Source organism: Cercospora kikuchii (assembly GCF_019650295.1).
Source record: "Cercospora kikuchii DNA, contig_00008, whole genome shotgun sequence".
Taxonomy (NCBI): domain Eukaryota; kingdom Fungi; phylum Ascomycota; class Dothideomycetes; order Mycosphaerellales; family Mycosphaerellaceae; genus Cercospora; species Cercospora kikuchii.
This window is the reverse complement of record NW_025408589.1, coordinates 587,346-604,267: the sequence shown is the minus strand read 5'-3', so window position 1 is coordinate 604,267 and position 16,922 is coordinate 587,346. Positions and strand designations below refer to the sequence as shown.

The 16,922-nt window shown below is 53.0% G+C and overlaps 8 protein-coding genes across 8 annotated transcripts; 5 read left to right on the top strand and 3 right to left on the bottom strand.

Moving 5' to 3' along the window:
* Window positions 1–449: 449 nt before the first annotated feature.
* CKM354_001142500 (uncharacterized protein) lies at window positions 450–1,012 on the top strand (the record flags this gene model as incomplete). Its single annotated transcript, XM_044806913.1, has 4 exons — window positions 450–484; window positions 563–643; window positions 728–879; window positions 936–1,012. 4 exons carry the CDS (start codon window positions 450–452, stop codon window positions 1,010–1,012), a joined length of 345 nt encoding a protein of 114 aa, XP_044662848.1.
* A 1,511-nt stretch (window positions 1,013–2,523) lies between these two features.
* On the bottom strand, window positions 2,524–3,469 carry CKM354_001142400 (uncharacterized protein; the record flags this gene model as incomplete). Its single annotated transcript, XM_044806912.1, has 2 exons — window positions 2,524–3,279; window positions 3,341–3,469. The coding sequence occupies 2 exons, from the start codon at window positions 3,467–3,469 to the stop codon at window positions 2,524–2,526; spliced, it is 885 nt and encodes a 294-aa protein (XP_044662847.1).
* A 1,962-nt stretch (window positions 3,470–5,431) lies between these two features.
* Window positions 5,432–6,401, top strand: CKM354_001142300 (uncharacterized protein; the record flags this gene model as incomplete). The annotated part of the gene is made up of 2 exons (XM_044806911.1): window positions 5,432–5,733; window positions 5,786–6,401. The coding sequence occupies 2 exons, from the start codon at window positions 5,432–5,434 to the stop codon at window positions 6,399–6,401; spliced, it is 918 nt and encodes a 305-aa protein (XP_044662846.1).
* Window positions 6,402–6,722: 321 nt separating this feature from the next.
* Window positions 6,723–8,345, bottom strand: CKM354_001142200 (proteasome regulatory particle lid subunit RPN3; the record flags this gene model as incomplete). The annotated part of the gene is made up of 3 exons (XM_044806910.1): window positions 6,723–7,853; window positions 7,901–8,196; window positions 8,258–8,345. 3 exons carry the CDS (start codon window positions 8,343–8,345, stop codon window positions 6,723–6,725), a joined length of 1,515 nt encoding a protein of 504 aa, XP_044662845.1.
* Window positions 8,346–8,609: 264 nt separating this feature from the next.
* CKM354_001142100 (uncharacterized protein) lies at window positions 8,610–9,359 on the top strand (the record flags this gene model as incomplete). Its single annotated transcript, XM_044806909.1, has 1 exon — window positions 8,610–9,359. The coding sequence occupies one exon, from the start codon at window positions 8,610–8,612 to the stop codon at window positions 9,357–9,359; it is 750 nt and encodes a 249-aa protein (XP_044662844.1).
* A 594-nt stretch (window positions 9,360–9,953) lies between these two features.
* On the top strand, window positions 9,954–11,868 carry CKM354_001142000 (uncharacterized protein; the record flags this gene model as incomplete). The annotated part of the gene is made up of 2 exons (XM_044806908.1): window positions 9,954–11,329; window positions 11,382–11,868. The coding sequence occupies 2 exons, from the start codon at window positions 9,954–9,956 to the stop codon at window positions 11,866–11,868; spliced, it is 1,863 nt and encodes a 620-aa protein (XP_044662843.1).
* Window positions 11,869–12,193: 325 nt separating this feature from the next.
* On the top strand, window positions 12,194–14,692 carry CKM354_001141900 (uncharacterized protein; the record flags this gene model as incomplete). The annotated part of the gene is made up of 1 exon (XM_044806907.1): window positions 12,194–14,692. One exon carries the CDS (start codon window positions 12,194–12,196, stop codon window positions 14,690–14,692), a length of 2,499 nt encoding a protein of 832 aa, XP_044662842.1.
* A 183-nt stretch (window positions 14,693–14,875) lies between these two features.
* On the bottom strand, window positions 14,876–16,486 carry CKM354_001141800 (uncharacterized protein; the record flags this gene model as incomplete). Its single annotated transcript, XM_044806906.1, has 1 exon — window positions 14,876–16,486. The coding sequence occupies one exon, from the start codon at window positions 16,484–16,486 to the stop codon at window positions 14,876–14,878; it is 1,611 nt and encodes a 536-aa protein (XP_044662841.1).
* Window positions 16,487–16,922: the final 436 nt, after the last annotated feature.

The window sequence follows — 16,922 nt, the reverse complement described above, 5'->3', positions numbered from 1 at the left end:
GCGGCAGTGGTGGTGGAGGTGGTGCGTGGAGGAGAGACGGTGAGTCGCGCGCAACGGTCGAGGTGGGGAAGGAGCGGCAGTGAGTCGCTTGGTCGGTGGTTGTGTGGAGATGTGATCAACAATGCGAACCAGACTCGTGCGTGCAGGGTGCAGCCAGCACAATAGCGGTACGTGGCTGCACAGTGTCAGGAACAAGTGAACAGGAGTTCTACAGTAGTAGCGGTCGGTCGTCTCTCGAAGGTCCTGGCCTCGCTCTCCATTCCACCTCCAATCCGCGCGACCTGAGCTCCTGCCGCCTTGGGGCCTGACGGGACGTCCCGTGTCTGCCTGGCCCGTGACAGGTCAAAGCCATACCACTCCTCCGAGGACGATCCATCTGCACACTGCCCACGCCCACACCACTCGTCGCATCCGACACCCACGACCTCTCCGCCTCATTCAGCCAAGCTATGAACAAGAACAAACTCGCGCCGGAAGTCAACCGGTAAGTCCTGCGGCATCGCCTGCGACGGCGCCCATGTCCGAAATCTACACCCCAAAGCGGCCGACTGATAACGAGCAGTGCACTCTTCGTGAAGAACCTGAGCTACAACGTCTCCACCGAGGAGTTATTCGACCTCTTCGGCAAATTTGGGCCTATCCGGTACGTCTTGCACGACTCGCGCTGCGATTCTAAGGCCGAGCGATGGCCCGATGAAGAGTTCACGTGCTTACATTCCTCCTCCAGTCAAATCCGTCAAGGCATCGCCTCCAACACCAAGGGCACTGCGTTCGTCGTCTACGAAGATGTACTAGACGCCAAGTCGGCCTGCGACAAATTGAACGGCTTCAACTTCCAGAATCGCTATCTGGTCGTCCTCTATCACCAGCCAGAAAAGAGTATGCATACTGCGGACAAATACGTGCATTGGACAACAGACTGACCACCATTGCAGTGGCCAAGAGCCAACAAGATCTCGCCGAGCGCCAGCAGAGATTAGAAGAGCTCAAGCAGCAGCACGGGATCTCGTAGGGGTGCGAGGGAGTTGCAGCAGGTGAGACCAATGCAAGACCGGGCACGATAGGACCCGTCAAGCGCAAGGACTCTGGCTACAGTTCGTCGGAGGCTGCAACTCCCATAGCACGAGATTTCGCTGTCCCGCACAACAGCGATATCCAGCAGAACAACAACGAGAAACACGACATGGCAAAGCCGGCCGCAAGTATTAGAGGCAAGCAGCCTAGGCCGGCAACGGCAAACTCGGTCAAGGCCGTCAGTTTTCAGGACCATCCGAACAAGGAGAACATGGGCATGGGAAGGCGTTTGAAGGATGCTATGCTCACTACCTTTGGCGGGCTTAAGCAGTAGTAGCTGCGAAGGGAGAAGGCGTTAACATGGTTGGATGGCGACTCGCCTTATTACGACCAGAATGAATGAGCAATTCTCGCGAGGCTCAGCCTACCTACTACCTTTCCGCTGCATTTTCCTATCCAACGAACCTGCCCCACGTATCTACGGGATATTGCCGTCTGCAAGATCGTGCGTAAGTGACCCCAGTGTTTCCAGTGACGCCCAGCACCGGCTTACCACGTTTCTCGAATGCCCTCATACTGTCTTCAAGGAAGTCCAGTGCGAGCCCTGTGCCGTCACGCAATCGCATCCCCGTCCATCTTCTCGACTTTCGCAACCTCGGCGCCCGACTTGGCCTTCGTCATTCCGTGACTGCTCCGCCGTGCGCATTGACGCCGCGTTGCACGCAAGCGCGTTGATCATTGTCTACGTGTTGAGTATATGTGTATATGCATTTGGCAGAAGGGCTAGATTGATATGCCGGTAGTTTCGCGACTGCCGTAGAGGACTGCAGCTTGGAAGACTCGAATCGAAAGATCGGGTGCAGGAGCTGCTGACTCATCAGTAAATGTGGGACGTGGGATCTCTCCTTCCGCGCAGCTTTCAATTGTCTTCGCCTTCGCTCCCCCACTATTGTCCGCTGGTTCCAATCGCGACATGCAGAGATAATCAGCTGGAGCATCGGTGACGGTGAGCAAGACTGATCTTGAGCGGTATGTCGAAACCTTCCTCTTTGCTTCGTGTTTTCTGTTTCAATACTCGCCGCAACCACACGGGCAGCTGCAGCAGCTATTGGCCGAAAGACATTTTGGTACATCAGAAAGTCTCTCCGCCATAACTAGATTGGAAGCTGGTTCTCGAACTCTACGTCCGGACGCACGAGTATCAAGACCTTGGACGGAAGATGAGCCACTTCTTATTGTCTTTGCAACGACACGATGTGCTAGCCTTGGAGTTCTACGAACCGCAAGAATATCAATGTGGGGTCAGCGACTGACGACTCTGCTCAGAGTCAGGCGTCATTTTTCACGACAGCTCGCTCCAAAGAAACTTTACATTTCCTATACTTCTTCGCTCGCGAACGCGTGGATATTTCGCAGCGACACTCTCCAAGGTTCCGCCCCTGAGAACTAGGAGCCAAACGGACTTTTGGTAGAAGTCGAGTATATATCACCAAGGACACCTCTTTCAGGCTAGGAACAGAGCCGACCCTGCTCGCCTTCTTTGCGGACTACTCGCTTCAGGTCGTCCGCCCCTTTGTACTCTTGCCAGTCCATCACACCATTGATCCACATCCTCCTACTCTCGTGGCCGAGTCGACCCCAGAGCTCCCGTCCGCGGAGGCCGCAGAAAATGCTCTGGCTAAAGGTGTCCAGAGTCGTGTACTCCCAGAGACGATCTGATCGGTTGCTCTTGATGAAAAGCTGTGCGACAGGCGGCTGGGTCAGGTACATCCTCCTCCACGAAGCTTCCCGATTCATCATGCCTGAGGGCGGATCAACCAACGAATTCCAAGTGCCTCTCGGGCTGAGAATCGGAAAGAGTTCAGCAAGTAGGGGATTTACGAACACGCGATATTTGTACACATCTTGCCGCGTTTGTCCCCAGTGTGCTCGGTATTGCACGTACGTTTCGGTCCCGTATTCACCGCAGATTGGCCAATTCCGTTCCGGATTCTTGGTAAGATGCCAGAAGGGATGATAGTATCTCTTGTCGTCGAATTCCCAGTCCATATAGCAGAGAGGTTCATCGAGCACCGGGAAGAAGAACAGAGCTTTCTGAATTGACTGAGACCCATCGATAACCTCGCGCCAAAATTTACTAACGCCCTGAGCGAGTAACAAGTACCGGATCGGAAGGTACAGCAATACTGGCTCGAGGATCTCGACAATAGCCAGTGCTTCATGACACGCGGTGTAGTCCTGAATCCTCTCGCCAAGAGATAATTTCTGCTTAAGGTCAGCTTGAGAGGCAGACGGCATGGAGAAGGGGCGGAATTCTCCAACTCACCTTTTCCCATCGCACACTGACCTGATATTGCAATGCAGCCGTCGCAGTGAACACTGCTCGTTGGGCGAGAGCGTGTGCATGCGCATGCACTTGCACCTCGCCCTCCGCTGCCCTTCCCACACAGCACATGATGATTCTGCAAGCTCCGAGCCAACAGCGCAGTTGAGGTAACACTGGTGTGCAGATCAGTGCGATCAAGTATTGGACCACACGCACAGCAAAGCTCAGAAGCATCAATGACTGTCGCTTCTTTGAACTCTAAGGAGCAGCAGGAAGCAGCGCCACGCTTCGTTGCCCTTGGTGGGGTATGGCTCGACGAAATCAGGAAAGGCGACAAGACAGTCCGTGAGGATGTTGTTGGAGGCTCAGTCACATTTGGTATATGGGCCAAGTTGGAAAATTTGTGCGCACACTGACTACTGCAGCAACTTTGGGAGCCCGACTATTTTCGCCAAAGGATCCCGCGAACATCTGCTTGGTACTATTGAAGGGAGCGGGGTTTTCAGCCGATATGATCCATTTGTTTCAAAGCTGGAAAGTGGATCTCACACTTCTGGCACGTGAAGACGTACCGACCGCCAGAGGCATTGTGCATTACGGTACGTCTGAGAGCGGTAAGTCGAATGCATATTCTGTGCCTTGATGGTGATGTCGAGGCACACGGTCAAGCTGATCGTGGTAGAGCGCTACTATGAGCGGCTGACTCTGCCGCTGAACACGAGTCCGGACGACTTGGCAAAGTCTGTCATCCTTTATGCTCGATGCTTCCACTTCTTCGAAGTTCCAGCCACGCTCTCGGTATCGGTAAGCAAGATCTTGAATGCACGTCGGTCACAGCACGATCTGGAAAGACCTCTCCTGATCTGGGAACCACAAGCAAAATCATGCAGTCCGGAAAGTCTTGAAGAACATTTGTTGGCTGCGGCAACGATCGATGTATTCTCTCCGAACCACATGGAGCTGGCCAGCTTCTTTGGCGACGGATCAGATACAGAATTCGATCGTCGTCGGATAGAGGCGCACGCGACGCGCTTCGTTCAAGCAGGAATTGGTTCCGGCGACGGCTGTGTGGTGATCAGATGTGCCGAGCATGGCTGTCTGATTGTGTCTAGGTCAGCATCAAGCCCATGTATGCTGATCTGAGAACTGATGCTCTGCAGAACAATCTCACCAACATGGCTTCCAGCATATTACAGCGCGGACTCGAAGAGTGTTATAAATACTACTGGTGCCGGCAATGCTTTTCTCGGCGCATTTGCGATAGGATATCAAGAGACCGGTAGCCATGTGGAGGCTGGGAAGTATGGAGCCGTTGCGGCAAGTTTTGTAGTGGAACAAGTGGGTCTGCCGACCCTGACAGGCGAAGATGTTCGGGAACTTTGGAATGGCGAAAGTGCAGAACACCGACTAGAGGAATATAAGAGGCGATGCGAAGTCGTCGAAGGACGTAGTTGATGCGGCCGCTGCGGTGCCGATGAAGGAGACCAAGCTCTTGCCAAGCAACAGACAAAATGCTTGACCATTTCCGATCCCTGCAGAACCCGATTCCTATCCCTGCTGTCAATCTTCAGAAATGCCTCATCTCACCTTGCTTGTCCAATCCGCATGTTGCCGTCGCTGCACCGCCTCTGCTCGGACAGCGCAACTGACGACTGCCGTGGCGGCTGTGCGAAAACACAAATCTTGATGGACTTCGTATTGAGAAGCGCCGACAAACGGCTTGAGCGATTTGTGGAAAAGACCAAGGAGGCTTAGCCAGCCAGCTCTGGACCTCGAATCTATGCAGGGGAGTTTCGCGAGCTTGTGCATGCACATACCGCGCTCTCACCGCAGCTTACCTCGTAATGTAATGTGGCCACACGCGCCGTTGCCATTCATGCACGTGCTGGCGGGGCAGCTCGCTCTTGCACGAATTGTACAAGAAGGGTCAGAGGTTACGTATGCATTGTTTGTTGGCTTGCTCACTTTATTACTTCACGTCACGTCGCTCTGCTCCTCTCTCATCAGACGTCTCACCTCTCTTCAATCAATCTCTATCATTGAACAGCTCTGCTTACCTCGAGAGACTTCTTAGCTTCGCCAGCTGTCACAATGGCTGCGAATCAGTACTACGGTGGCCAAGGCGGCTACGAGCAACAAGGTGGATATGGAGGAGGCTATGGCGGTGGAGGTGGCAACCACAGTGGCGGCGGCGGGAACTACGGTGGCGGATACGGCGATAACAGACCTCCTCCACCACAAGATGTGCCTTACCCATGGAGAGCAGAGTGGGACGCCAGAGACGGTCGCTACATCTTCGTCAATCCAGAGAACGGCGAGCGAACTTTTGAATTTCCTCGTAGAAGCGGAGGACACAATGCAGGACCAGGACCAGCTTACGATGGAGGTTATGGGTATGTTCCCATTCCAACCGAATCATGTAAAGGAAACTAACCTTTCTCCCAGTGGCGGACCCCACGGCGGACCATCAGGCCCCGGCGGCTACGAGCGTCCAAGCCCTCAATACCAACAAGACCAAGGCGGCAGCGGCTACCCAATGGGTCCTCAAGGCGGCTCTACACAACACGAAGAAGAGCACAAGAAGAAATCCGGTCACGGCTGGCTAGGAATGGCAGCTGCCGCAGCCGCAGGTATTGCGGGCGGAGCTCTCCTCATGCACGAAGGCGAGAAAGTCAAAGAAGACTGGGAAGAAGACAAATACTCTGCCGAGAACAAATTCAATGAATTTGGTCGAGATGTCGAAAATGCTCCAGAGAATGTTGCTGGTTGGACGGGTGAGAAGGTGGGTGAGATGGAGGAGTTTCCGGATAGAGTGGAGAGGAGGTGGGATAATGCTGTGGATGATGTGGAAGATGTGCCTGAGCGGGTTGAGAGGAAATGGGATAATGCGGTTGATGATGTGGAAGATGCGCCGGAGCGTGTAGCGGGTTGGATGGGAGATAAGGTTGGCGAGGTCGAGGGCTATGGAGATCGTATTGATGATGCTTATGATCAGGGAAGGGCTGATGGACGATATGACGAGGAGTACGGAGATGGGGATAGGGACGATGACAGATGGTGAAGCAGTCGTCTAGGACCGAATGATCTCTACAACTCCTATGAGCATGGCGATGGGTGAGGGGTTCGGAAAGTGAGGTATACCTATATCCCCCCAAAGATCGGAAACGAATGCGAATGACAATTCTCTCTTCAATGTCACTGCTTGAGGATAGTGAACGACAACATTGGGAAAAGTCTCTCAAACGAAGCGCGGTATTGCTCAGCCGGTTGTAAAAAATCGTTCGTGTCGCAGCTCTATCGATGATGCATATTATACACAAGCCGCTGGCTGGACGCGACCCACTTTGGCTTTGACGACGATTGATCATCTCACGGACGTCCCTCACATGCCATCGAAGCCACCATCGGTTTCTTCCTCGTCCATGTCGCCTTCGGTGATCTCCTTAGCCAGCTCTCGCTCGCGATCCCTGGCCTTTGCGGCCTCGGCGATCTCCTGGCGATGCTTGTTCATCGGGTATCTCATAGCCATGACGCACTCATCTCTCATACCCAACAAAGCGCTAATTCTGGCATGGAAAGCCTCGCTTGGCTCCGTTGTGCTGTACGCATCCTTTTGTGGCACAGTCACCATGTGTCCATTTTGATGGTCCAAACTGGCCTCTATGACACCATCTCGGATAGCCTGTGCGGTAATGTACTCTGCCGACTCTTCACTCTCGACACCGAGACGCGTGCAAATATCGCGGAGGGAAATTCGGGAGTAGGAGAGCGACAGCATGCGGACACCGGTCTTGATGACATTTTGGCGAAGTCGAAGGATGAGAGTGTAGGTACCATCTTTGCGGAATTGCGCCTCGTTGAGGTTGACACACTTCAGGAAAGCCTGCAGGTCGCCGACGCGAACTGCTTGCACCAACTTGAGGTAGGGGTAGAGGGCGGCTTCGAGTGTTGGTTGGCGGAAAAGAGATCGCTCTGGAATGTCACCCATCAACAATTCGACAACAATCAGGAGTTTCATAGACTGCTGATAGAATCCAACAGCCGGTCCGGTGGTAGGCGACTTCCGTGTAGCGGACTCGAGGTTCTCATGAGCCTGCGTGTACGCAAGTTGAATTGCTCGAATGCGACCGAGATAGTAGAGGTAGCGGCAGACCTGGTTGTTCGACGCCGATTGCGGGAATTGTGTCTGAGCGACCAGGAGGTCCGCCTGGGTAATGTCCGCTGTGCTAATATAGTTCCGTAGGAGGAGCACAGTCACCGCAGCTTGTGTATCCTCATCCTTGCGGATGACTGCAGATCGAAGGGCGGCCAGAAGTGTCGGTCGGAGCTCGATCACCTTCGCTTGCTTTGAGGGAGGCTTTGGATTGAGCTCCTCGAAGAATAACGAGTAGTAGTGGTATGCCTTTGCGCCGATCTGATCGAGACTTCGGCGGTTCCACTCCCGAATCTTATCGACGAAGTTGTCACTGAAGTCCGCGCCTTTTTGGAACTCGCCGTTGTCATACAGGTACACCTGTGGCTGTCAGCATGATCCTCCTCACGGTTCTGTCCACGACTCACCTGCACCAAGACTCCTAGGTACGCCCACACCTCTTGATGTACGTGCTGTTCTGCCGCCTCCTTCTCTTTCCCGGCCGATCCATTTTGCGCAGCTTGCACATTCTTGGGAAGTAGCTCCTCCAATATTTGGCGCGGCCTCGATGGCTTTGGGTATGCGGTTCGGATGCCCAGCACGATGGCCTCAGCGAAGTTGGGTGATTTGCGAAGGGTCGATATGCTTCGGAGCGCTCGTAGTGTGAATCGTGAATCGAAGGTCTCGACGGCCTGGTTGATGAACTTGAGGTTGTTCTGAATGACTATCGGAAGTGATGTGTTAGCATGTGCTATCGCGGTGGAAGGCAGCCGATGGCGACGTACTGCGCTCGGGCGTGAGGTCTGGCGCTGGGCCGGTGCTCTCCTGCTGCTTCTCGCCGTTGACGGCATCGACTTCCATCTTGTCCGCCATCGTTGTATGGTCGGGCGGCGGTGTTGTGGGTGGAGTGGACAGCGAGGTCGAGTGTCGTGTGTTTGATGCAGTGATGGCCGATCGGCTTCCTCAGCAGCAACGCAACGCAAGCTCCAGCAAGGTCCGTGCGTGTTTGGGACTTTGCGTCACGTTCGAGGCGCGTCTTCCACAACTCAACTTCCGAACTTCACTTCACCGCTTGGTCAGGACACTGGACGATATTCCGTGGACACGTAGAAGGAATTGAGCAAGGTCCTACTCAACATGGCGGCTCTTCTCAACTCCCATTTGGAGCAAATTTCATTATGCGCCACTTCCATAGCAGAACTTCCCTTTCCTGGACCCAAGATGTTCACAAATGCGCTACTTTCTCAGCACGACATCACCTCCTTGATCCGAGATACAGAGCAACACGAGCGGGCGCTGTTTCACCTGGCCCCGCCACCTCTCCCAGGAGCACCGGGCAACAATGACTCGAACAACACTTCCAATCCTCCTGCGGCATCGACTGCAAAGACACCCAAGCGTCGAGCCACTGTCTATGGCCAAAGGCAGCCCAAAAGCAGGGCCGTTGCTGCTGTGTTAGGCGGTGATCTGTACAATCGTACACGCCAAGAGTCCGCAGCTGCTCGAATCAAAGGCGAGATGGATGTCGAAGTCCTCCTTGAGGGTGCAGAGAGATTATTGGCAGTCTACAACATTCCTGGAACCGCAGACAAGATCTCCCAATTACGCAGTCGGCATCGACAATTGACTGCCAACATCAAGCACTATGAAGCGAAAGTCAATCAACAAATTGAAGATCTCGCGCGCATGAATCGACTCCCTGTCTCTGATGATGACGAGGACTTGATACCTTACGAGGACGAAGACAGGACGATTACCAGTCCTTTGATCACGAAGGAAGACCTGGAAAAGGAAGAAGCCGAAATTAGAGAACTTGAGAAAAAGAAGCAAACGCTCAGTGAACGAGTCAACGATATGGAAAAGGATCTGGGTGGTTTGATGCGATGAGATCGTGTTGGCCAGCCATGAATCCCACGACCTCTGATGTTGAACCGTCCTCGAGACGAATGAAGCTGTGCGCTCGAAAGCTTGCACGGCAAGACGCGTATTTTGGAACCATGAAGAGGCAGAATGCGCAGACCCCGCAGCCAGAACCCTTCACGAAGCGATAGGTATCAGTCAACAGGTATCATCAAGTTTGAGGTCTTGGCCATGGAGGCTAGCAGTGAATATTTTGGAGCAGCTTAATGACACATCGCATGGTCGTCAGTGGCAACACGATTCAATGCATGTCACGCAGGCTGGGCGTTCAACAGGAAGGGATCGCAGCGAATAGCAGGTTGTAGCCAGTACTCCAGAGGGACTGAATGCGGAGTACAGCAGCTGTTCATGCAGGGCAGCTGAGCTCACATCCTTCATAGGCGTGCAGACGCGTGTTACGTGAAGAAGAGAGGGGTGGATGCGACAAGACGATGATTGATCGACGTAGGTTCCATTGCACCGGGCAAGGTATTAAACCACTGGAGAAAATGCAAACTGCTGCGTGACACAAATTGCGATAATCGAATCCAGACTTGTTGTCTTGAGCCAACAAATAACAAAATGCCAGGTACCACGAACGGCGCAAATGGCCACTCCGGCTCGGCGCTCTGCAGCATCGACGAGTTCCTCTCGCAAGAATTCGACTATTGTATTGTTGGAGGTGGCACGGCTGGTCTTTGCGTTGCCGCAAGACTGTCAGAGAATCCTGATGTCAAAGTCGGAGTGATTGAAGCTGGCAAAGACTTGATGGAGGATCCACAGGTGTACACTCCAGGTCTATACCCAACGATGATCGGACGAGAGAAGTACGATTGGTGCTTCCAGTCAGAGCCAGTGCCGACAGCTGGAAACAAGACATACTCCATGCCTCGCGGCAGGTTGCTTGGCGGGTCTTCTGGTATCAACTATCTTATGTATGTTCGCGGGAGCCGGAAAGATTACGATGGTTGGGCATCGCTGGGTAATAAGGGCTGGGGATGGGATGACATGGTTCCATATTTCAAGAAGCACCAGACTCTTGATCCAAGTGAGAAAGATCCGCCCAGCGCTCAATTCATGCCCGCAGCGGCCAAAGAGAAGTATCATGGTAGCGACGGACCCATTCATACTTCTTTCAACGACTACTACGAGCCTTTTGAGTACGACTTCTGCGAGGCGGCATACGAAGTCGGCGGCAATGACAGGACTTTGCACGATGCTTGGTCTGGAGATCACTATGGCTTCTATTCCAGCCTGGCTGCAGTGAACAGAACCGACGATCCAGGAAGAAGAAGCTATGCAGCAACTGGTTACCTCCGCCCAAACCTCAATCGATCTAATCTCAAAGTCCTCACAGAGGCTCTGGCCACCAAGGTCCTTCTCGACGGAGATAGGGCGGTCGGCGTGGAGTTCAGTCATAGCGGGAAGCTGTCTCAAGTCAAAGTGTCGAAGGAGGTGGTCCTCTCCGGCGGCGTGATTAACAGCCCCCAGCTCCTCGAACTGTCTGGTATTGGCGACCCAGAGGTACTCGCCGCTGCTGGAGTAGAATGCAAGATCAAGAACGAGAACGTCGGAAAGCATTTCGAAGATCACGTCCTGGGAGGTATGGTGTATGATCTCAAACCAGGTATCAACTCACTCGATGCTATGCACGGAGAAGAATATTCAGCGGCCATGCAAGAAATGTATCGTAAAACGAATAATGGCCCACTTGGTTCGCCAGGAATGCTCATGGGCTTCGTGTCGTACGCCTCGTTAGTGGACAAGGAGACTCTGGACGAGACAATCAGCGAGATCAGGAAGAATTCACTGGCCAAGACGGACTGGGAGAAGAGACAGGAGGATGTCATTGTGAAGCAACTCTCAGATCCGACTTTTGCGAATATCCAGACGTTCTGTATTGGCTGCCAGCTAGATGTCAGTCGTGGTGACGATCAAACTGGATTCTTCGCTCCTCCGTAAGTATCGTGATCTGCGCCCTAAGAACTCCACCTTCTAAAATCCATGCAGACCCAAAGGCAAGCAACGCGTCTCTATGCTCGTTTGCCTCGAACATCCCTTGTCGCGCGGAACAGTCCACATCACCTCCTCCGACCCCACCGCCCACCCACGCATCGATCCAGGCTACTTCCGCAACCCAGCCGACGCCAAAATCCTTGCTGAAGGCATCAAATGGATGGACAAAGTCGTGCATCAACCTGTTCTCGCCAAATCTCTTGGCGATAGAGTCTTGCCGCCGAAAGATATGGATATCTCAAGCCAAGAGGCGAGAGAACAATATGTGAGAAACAACATCTCGACGCAGTATCATTTGATCGGAACGTGTTCAATGGGACAGGTTGTAGATGATACGTTGAAGTTTATGGGAGCGAAAGGGTTGAGAGTGGTGGATGCGAGCGTGTTCCCAGGACATGTGAGTGGGAACATCATGAGTACGACGTATGCTGTTGCTGAGAAGGGGGCGGATTTGATTAAAGCGGATGATGGTCGGTACTGATCGCGTATGGTCTTATCAAGCCGGGTGCAAGCAATTGCACGTAGTGGTGCCTCAGGAATTGAGCTGCACAGAGTATTGAAGTGAACTTGCTCCTCAGAGGCCTCGACTTGCCATGCCATTCATTGTTGATCCTGAAGGATGAAGGATCGTGCCAAGACTTGGTCTCATGCACAGCCAACGTCACAGCCTCGCTGCTGCTGCGTCTACCTTCACTACTGTCCACGAGCAGGCACAAGATGAACGGTGCAACTCCACATGCCACTTTCTCTGCACACAAGATTTCAGTAAGGCGCACCGATGCTGATGGGAGCCGTCACACGCAACGATGGAAGCCGCGCCTCCTAGCTACGCACATGCCACCTTAGTCGACCTCTGGGACATCATAGCCCGCTACATTCCTTCTGCAGACCTCTGCGCAGCATCGTTGGTCTGTAGCAGATGGCACGCCACTTTCACACCTCATATATGGGGCAATCCAGCTTCACATTTTGGCGTCGAAAATGACGCCGTCTATGTGGCTCTCACGCGGTTCCGGAGAACACTCCAGACCGCACGACTTCTGGTCCGATCATTGACGCATACATTGCATCTACCACCTGCACATGCAGAATTGTACAATGGACCGCACTCGGACTGGCTACGAGATCTGATGGAGAGGCTGCCGAATCTTCAGTCACTTATTGTACGAGGCCTGCCGTTCTTCGATTATGCTGCGTTGCAGGCCTTGGTGCTCATGCGGAGGAAGTCTGGGGAGCGACAATATCTGCCTGATGGACTTATAGAGCTACCGGGCTCCAGCGGGATGACATTTCAGAGGCCTTCGACGACTTTGAACGCGATCCCTACTTTTCATTTGCGGCTGCTCGATGCATCTCGATGTCCGAATGTGACTTCGAGTAGCCTCGCAGCAGCGTTGAGCCGATTTGAAAGTCTGCTGTACCTGGACCTGTCATTCACATACCCCGCTCGAGATCCTATGGTTCTCACTACTATTGGAAAGTTTGCTGGTTTACAGGTTCTAAAGCTACGGGGAGTGAGTCTGAAGGACGAGAATGTCGAGGTCCTCGCTCAGTCAGTTGACTTAAGAGTGCGAAGTCTTGACATTAGAGACAATCAGATTTCAGATCGTGGCGTCAGGACTCTGTTGGAGAATTGCTTCACTAGGACTGCTGGTCAGCATGACGGAGCATTGCCGCTGGCAGCAGGCCAACGTTCGCCAAACTTGTTACCTTATCTGGGCTCTGAAATGCTTGAGATCTATCAAGGCGAGGACTTCGAAGGCTACCTACGTAATGCGTTCACAGGCAGCTTTGTCAGCCGCCTCGCTATTGAAGATGCCCCAGCAGGTGGTCTCACGCACCTCTACATCGCCAACAATGGACTCACTGTGGAAGGCGTATCAGGACTTGTAAGGTCAGGCAGGCTTCACGTATTGGATGTTGGATCGGTGTCTGCTGCAAGGATACGACGTGTTTCTTCAGACGGAGAGGAATGGTACTCAGATGACGATGTGCCTGGTTCAGAAAAGCTGACTCCAGTTCTTGCAAAGCACGCTTCAGAGGCCATGTCATTTCTCAGGATCGATCACAGCCTGATCACTAAAGATGCACCCTGTTTTAAAACAGAAGAAGTCGTTCATGGCCGTGTAGAACTGGCAGACACTGCTCTGCCACCACTACCCTCGCACACAGCGGAGCTGGATAGCCATTCTGTCAGACCGCAAACATTTGAGCTGCCGACTGATGAGCAGACACCATGTTACGAGCTCGAGGGCGATCCTATGCAACTCGTAGTCTCATCTGCTGCTGATGACACTTACAAGATTGAGGTACCTGAGGATAGGATTGGTCTCCATCTCAATAGGCGTGACAGCGAGTGTCTCCCGGAAGTCGTTGACGATGTCACTCATGACATGGACAAAACCCACCTGAGTCCCGACTCTGCCTTCGGTGAGACCTCAATGACCGCAACAGGGTTTCCAAGTTTCACAACACGATCCGCCTCATGCAGCCCTGCCATTACTCCGCCACAGACACCAAGGCCCCGGAGCTATTCGTCAATGGGCACGGAGCGACAGGCAAGACTCAATGCACACATAGCGCTTGGTCACAATCTGCATCCTGCGATGCTGCCTCACGTGAAAACACTTGTGCTCACAAATGTGCCAATCACCTCTACCAGCAAGGACTTGGCCGACCGCATCATTCGATTCATTGAGAAGTGCGCGGAGGAAGCCTCACTTGCCCGCAAGCAAGCCCAGCTTGATTACGCATTACCACCAGGACGCAAAGGCCATTACTCCACACTGAAGCACTCGGAGACCAAGATCTTCGCTCTCAAACGATTAGTTCTCGAAACGAGCCAAAATGAAGCCCCAGTATCAAGCAAAGCTAGTCCTTGGCAGCATCAAGGCACCAGGTCAATGACTGATGATCGAGATTCTGAAGTTCTGTGGAATGCTGCCGCGACAGACTTCAGCTTCTTTGGAGAAGAAGAGAACATGTTCCCAACCATCGAGGGAGGACGCTTCGCGCACCATGGAGCATCTGAGAAAGAGGTCAATTTCGGCCAATCGATGGCTCAACATAACATAAACCGTCCTGATGAGACGACTATCTTCGACACCATTTCAGCGATTTCAAGCTTCAGAAAAGATCGTAAACGAGTTCATCAACAGAAAATTGATGCGGGGAACCTGGATGCGGAGACGGAAGGACTTTGGGAAGGGGTTGTGCAAGTTGTACGCGCCAATGCGACGATGAGAAGTGATGAGGAGATGGACTACTATGGCAATAAGTTCACGAACAATTACTTATATCGATAAGGTGGGTGTGGTGGTCGTTGGTCGACGAGAAACTCGACTGAACGCGATCGCAGTCTGGTAATGCGGATTCCTAATGCAACCTACATGCCGATACCCATCATCAATGCGTTCCTGTTATTCATCTTCTATTGATGTGTGCATTTTGTTCCTTTCCCGAAATTAATTACAATACACCTTCTCGTGTCATCGCTCACCATCTCGCAGTTCCAAAAATCGCTGATATCTGTTGTACGTCCACCTCCTACACGTCTTCCCAAAAATCTGCATCGGAATCGTCGTCAAATGAAATATCAAAGACAAAACCCCAATCGCAATAAAAGTATTCGCCAAACCACTCGCATCAATCCATCGACTCGCCAAGAACGTAAAGATGCAAGCCAAAGTATTATTAATGACCGCCACACCCACCATGCCCTCCAGCACCATATCCGGATAAGCATCCATCAAATACGCCATGGAAATATCTCCAGCACAACCAAAACCAAAACCCGTCATGGCTAAACCAAGATATGGACCAGGCCAATTCCACGCTTTGGAAGATCCGATGCCAAAAAGCATTAATCCCGCGGGATTGATGATTGCAGAGAGATACATGAGCCACAGACGATCTTCGGCTTCGGAGATTCCGCCTCGTCTTTTCGCGAGGTATTTGACGAAGACGTCGGAGAACCAGCCGCCGTAGATGCAGCCGATTGTGGCGCCGATGAGGGTGGGGACGTTCATGATTGCGACGGCTTGGTTGCTGTAGTTCCAGGGTGGGTCGTAGTAGTTGTCTTCTTCGACTGTGAGGTAGAAGGATAGCCAGGCGTCTTGGGCGCCCCATTGGAGGCCGGAGTAGAGGACTGCGGGGAAGGTGAAGACGCGGAGGGTTAGCCAGAGGCGGTGGAAGTATTGTTTGAAGCCGAGGCCGATGAGGTTTGGGGCCGGGGTTATGAGGGCGATGCGTTCGCGGTAGGATTTTTTGCGGTCAATGTTGAGGCGAGCGCTGTCGTGGGAGTCGCGAGCGTCGAGCTCATTGGGGTTCTCTGCGACTTTTTTCTCGCCTGGGATCACTGAGATCGATGCGCGAGCACCTTGGAGGCCAAGGATGGCATCACGCTGGAAAGCTGTCTCTTCTAGACCAAGGTAGAAAACAACCAACGAGACTCCGCAAACGATCGCAGCTGTCCAGCCCACCCATCTCCAGCTGTCAATGGCTATGTATCCAGCTACCAGAGGACCCAGGAATGTACCAATGGAAGTAGCCAAAATGTAAAGACCCAATACGGAGCCACGCTGATGCTGGAAGAACAAGTCTGAGAGGGATAGCTGCGCCAAAGCTTCTGCGCAACTCTCGGATGACCCCACGAACATCTGGTTCCAAATCGAATCTTGCACGCCTCGAATGCGCGCGAACCAGATTGATCCGACCATACCGAAAGTCAGACAGATGAGATATTGGATCCTGCGACCATATAGCCAAGGCATGGGAGAAGCGAGTATACACCAGTATCCGATCGATGCGAAGAGGACTCCGGCGGCTGTATTCGCTACATCATAGGAAATGCCCAATTCTGCGAGCATTCCATCGCTGGCTGCTCCGGCATCGTTCGAGATCGCCGCTGTCATGGCGGTAATGAAGAGGACCAGAGTAGCGTGCCAATATTTTCGCCATGGGGACCAGTTGATGGGATCATTGGGGCTGTCGGTCGGTGTTGGGTTGAGGACGAGTTCTTGGTCGCGAAGGTCGCCAGATTCGCCTTGGATGAATAGCTGAATGGTTCCTGGGAGGAACTCGCCTCCGGGCTCTGCCATGATCTGTGTCCTTCCTCAAAGGTGCTGTATAGAGTTTGATATTGGATGCTTGGTTTGCTTTGACTCAGCTCGCTGCTGGTCGCGTTTGTCTAGTAATCTGTATGCAAAGCTGATGGTGCCACCGCAGCGCTGTTGGTGGCGTAGCGCTGCTTTCGTTCACCAGTCAGCAGCACAGCATCGTTACTTGATGGCGTCGACCGTGATTCCGAAAAGATAAGCTTCTGCACGCATGCTAGGATGAGGGAGACAAGAAACGCAAGAGTGCGCCAGCAAGGCCCAAGGCCGCGTAGCAGATTTCTTCTTATCGCGATAGCGCATTTTCAGTCGAGCGGAGTCCAGGATCGATGGATCGATGCAGCAGCTGAGAGGCCCGAGTGGCGAGCGAATTGCAGCGGGCAATCACTGCCGCCCAACTCGGAAGCACTTGCTGGGATGA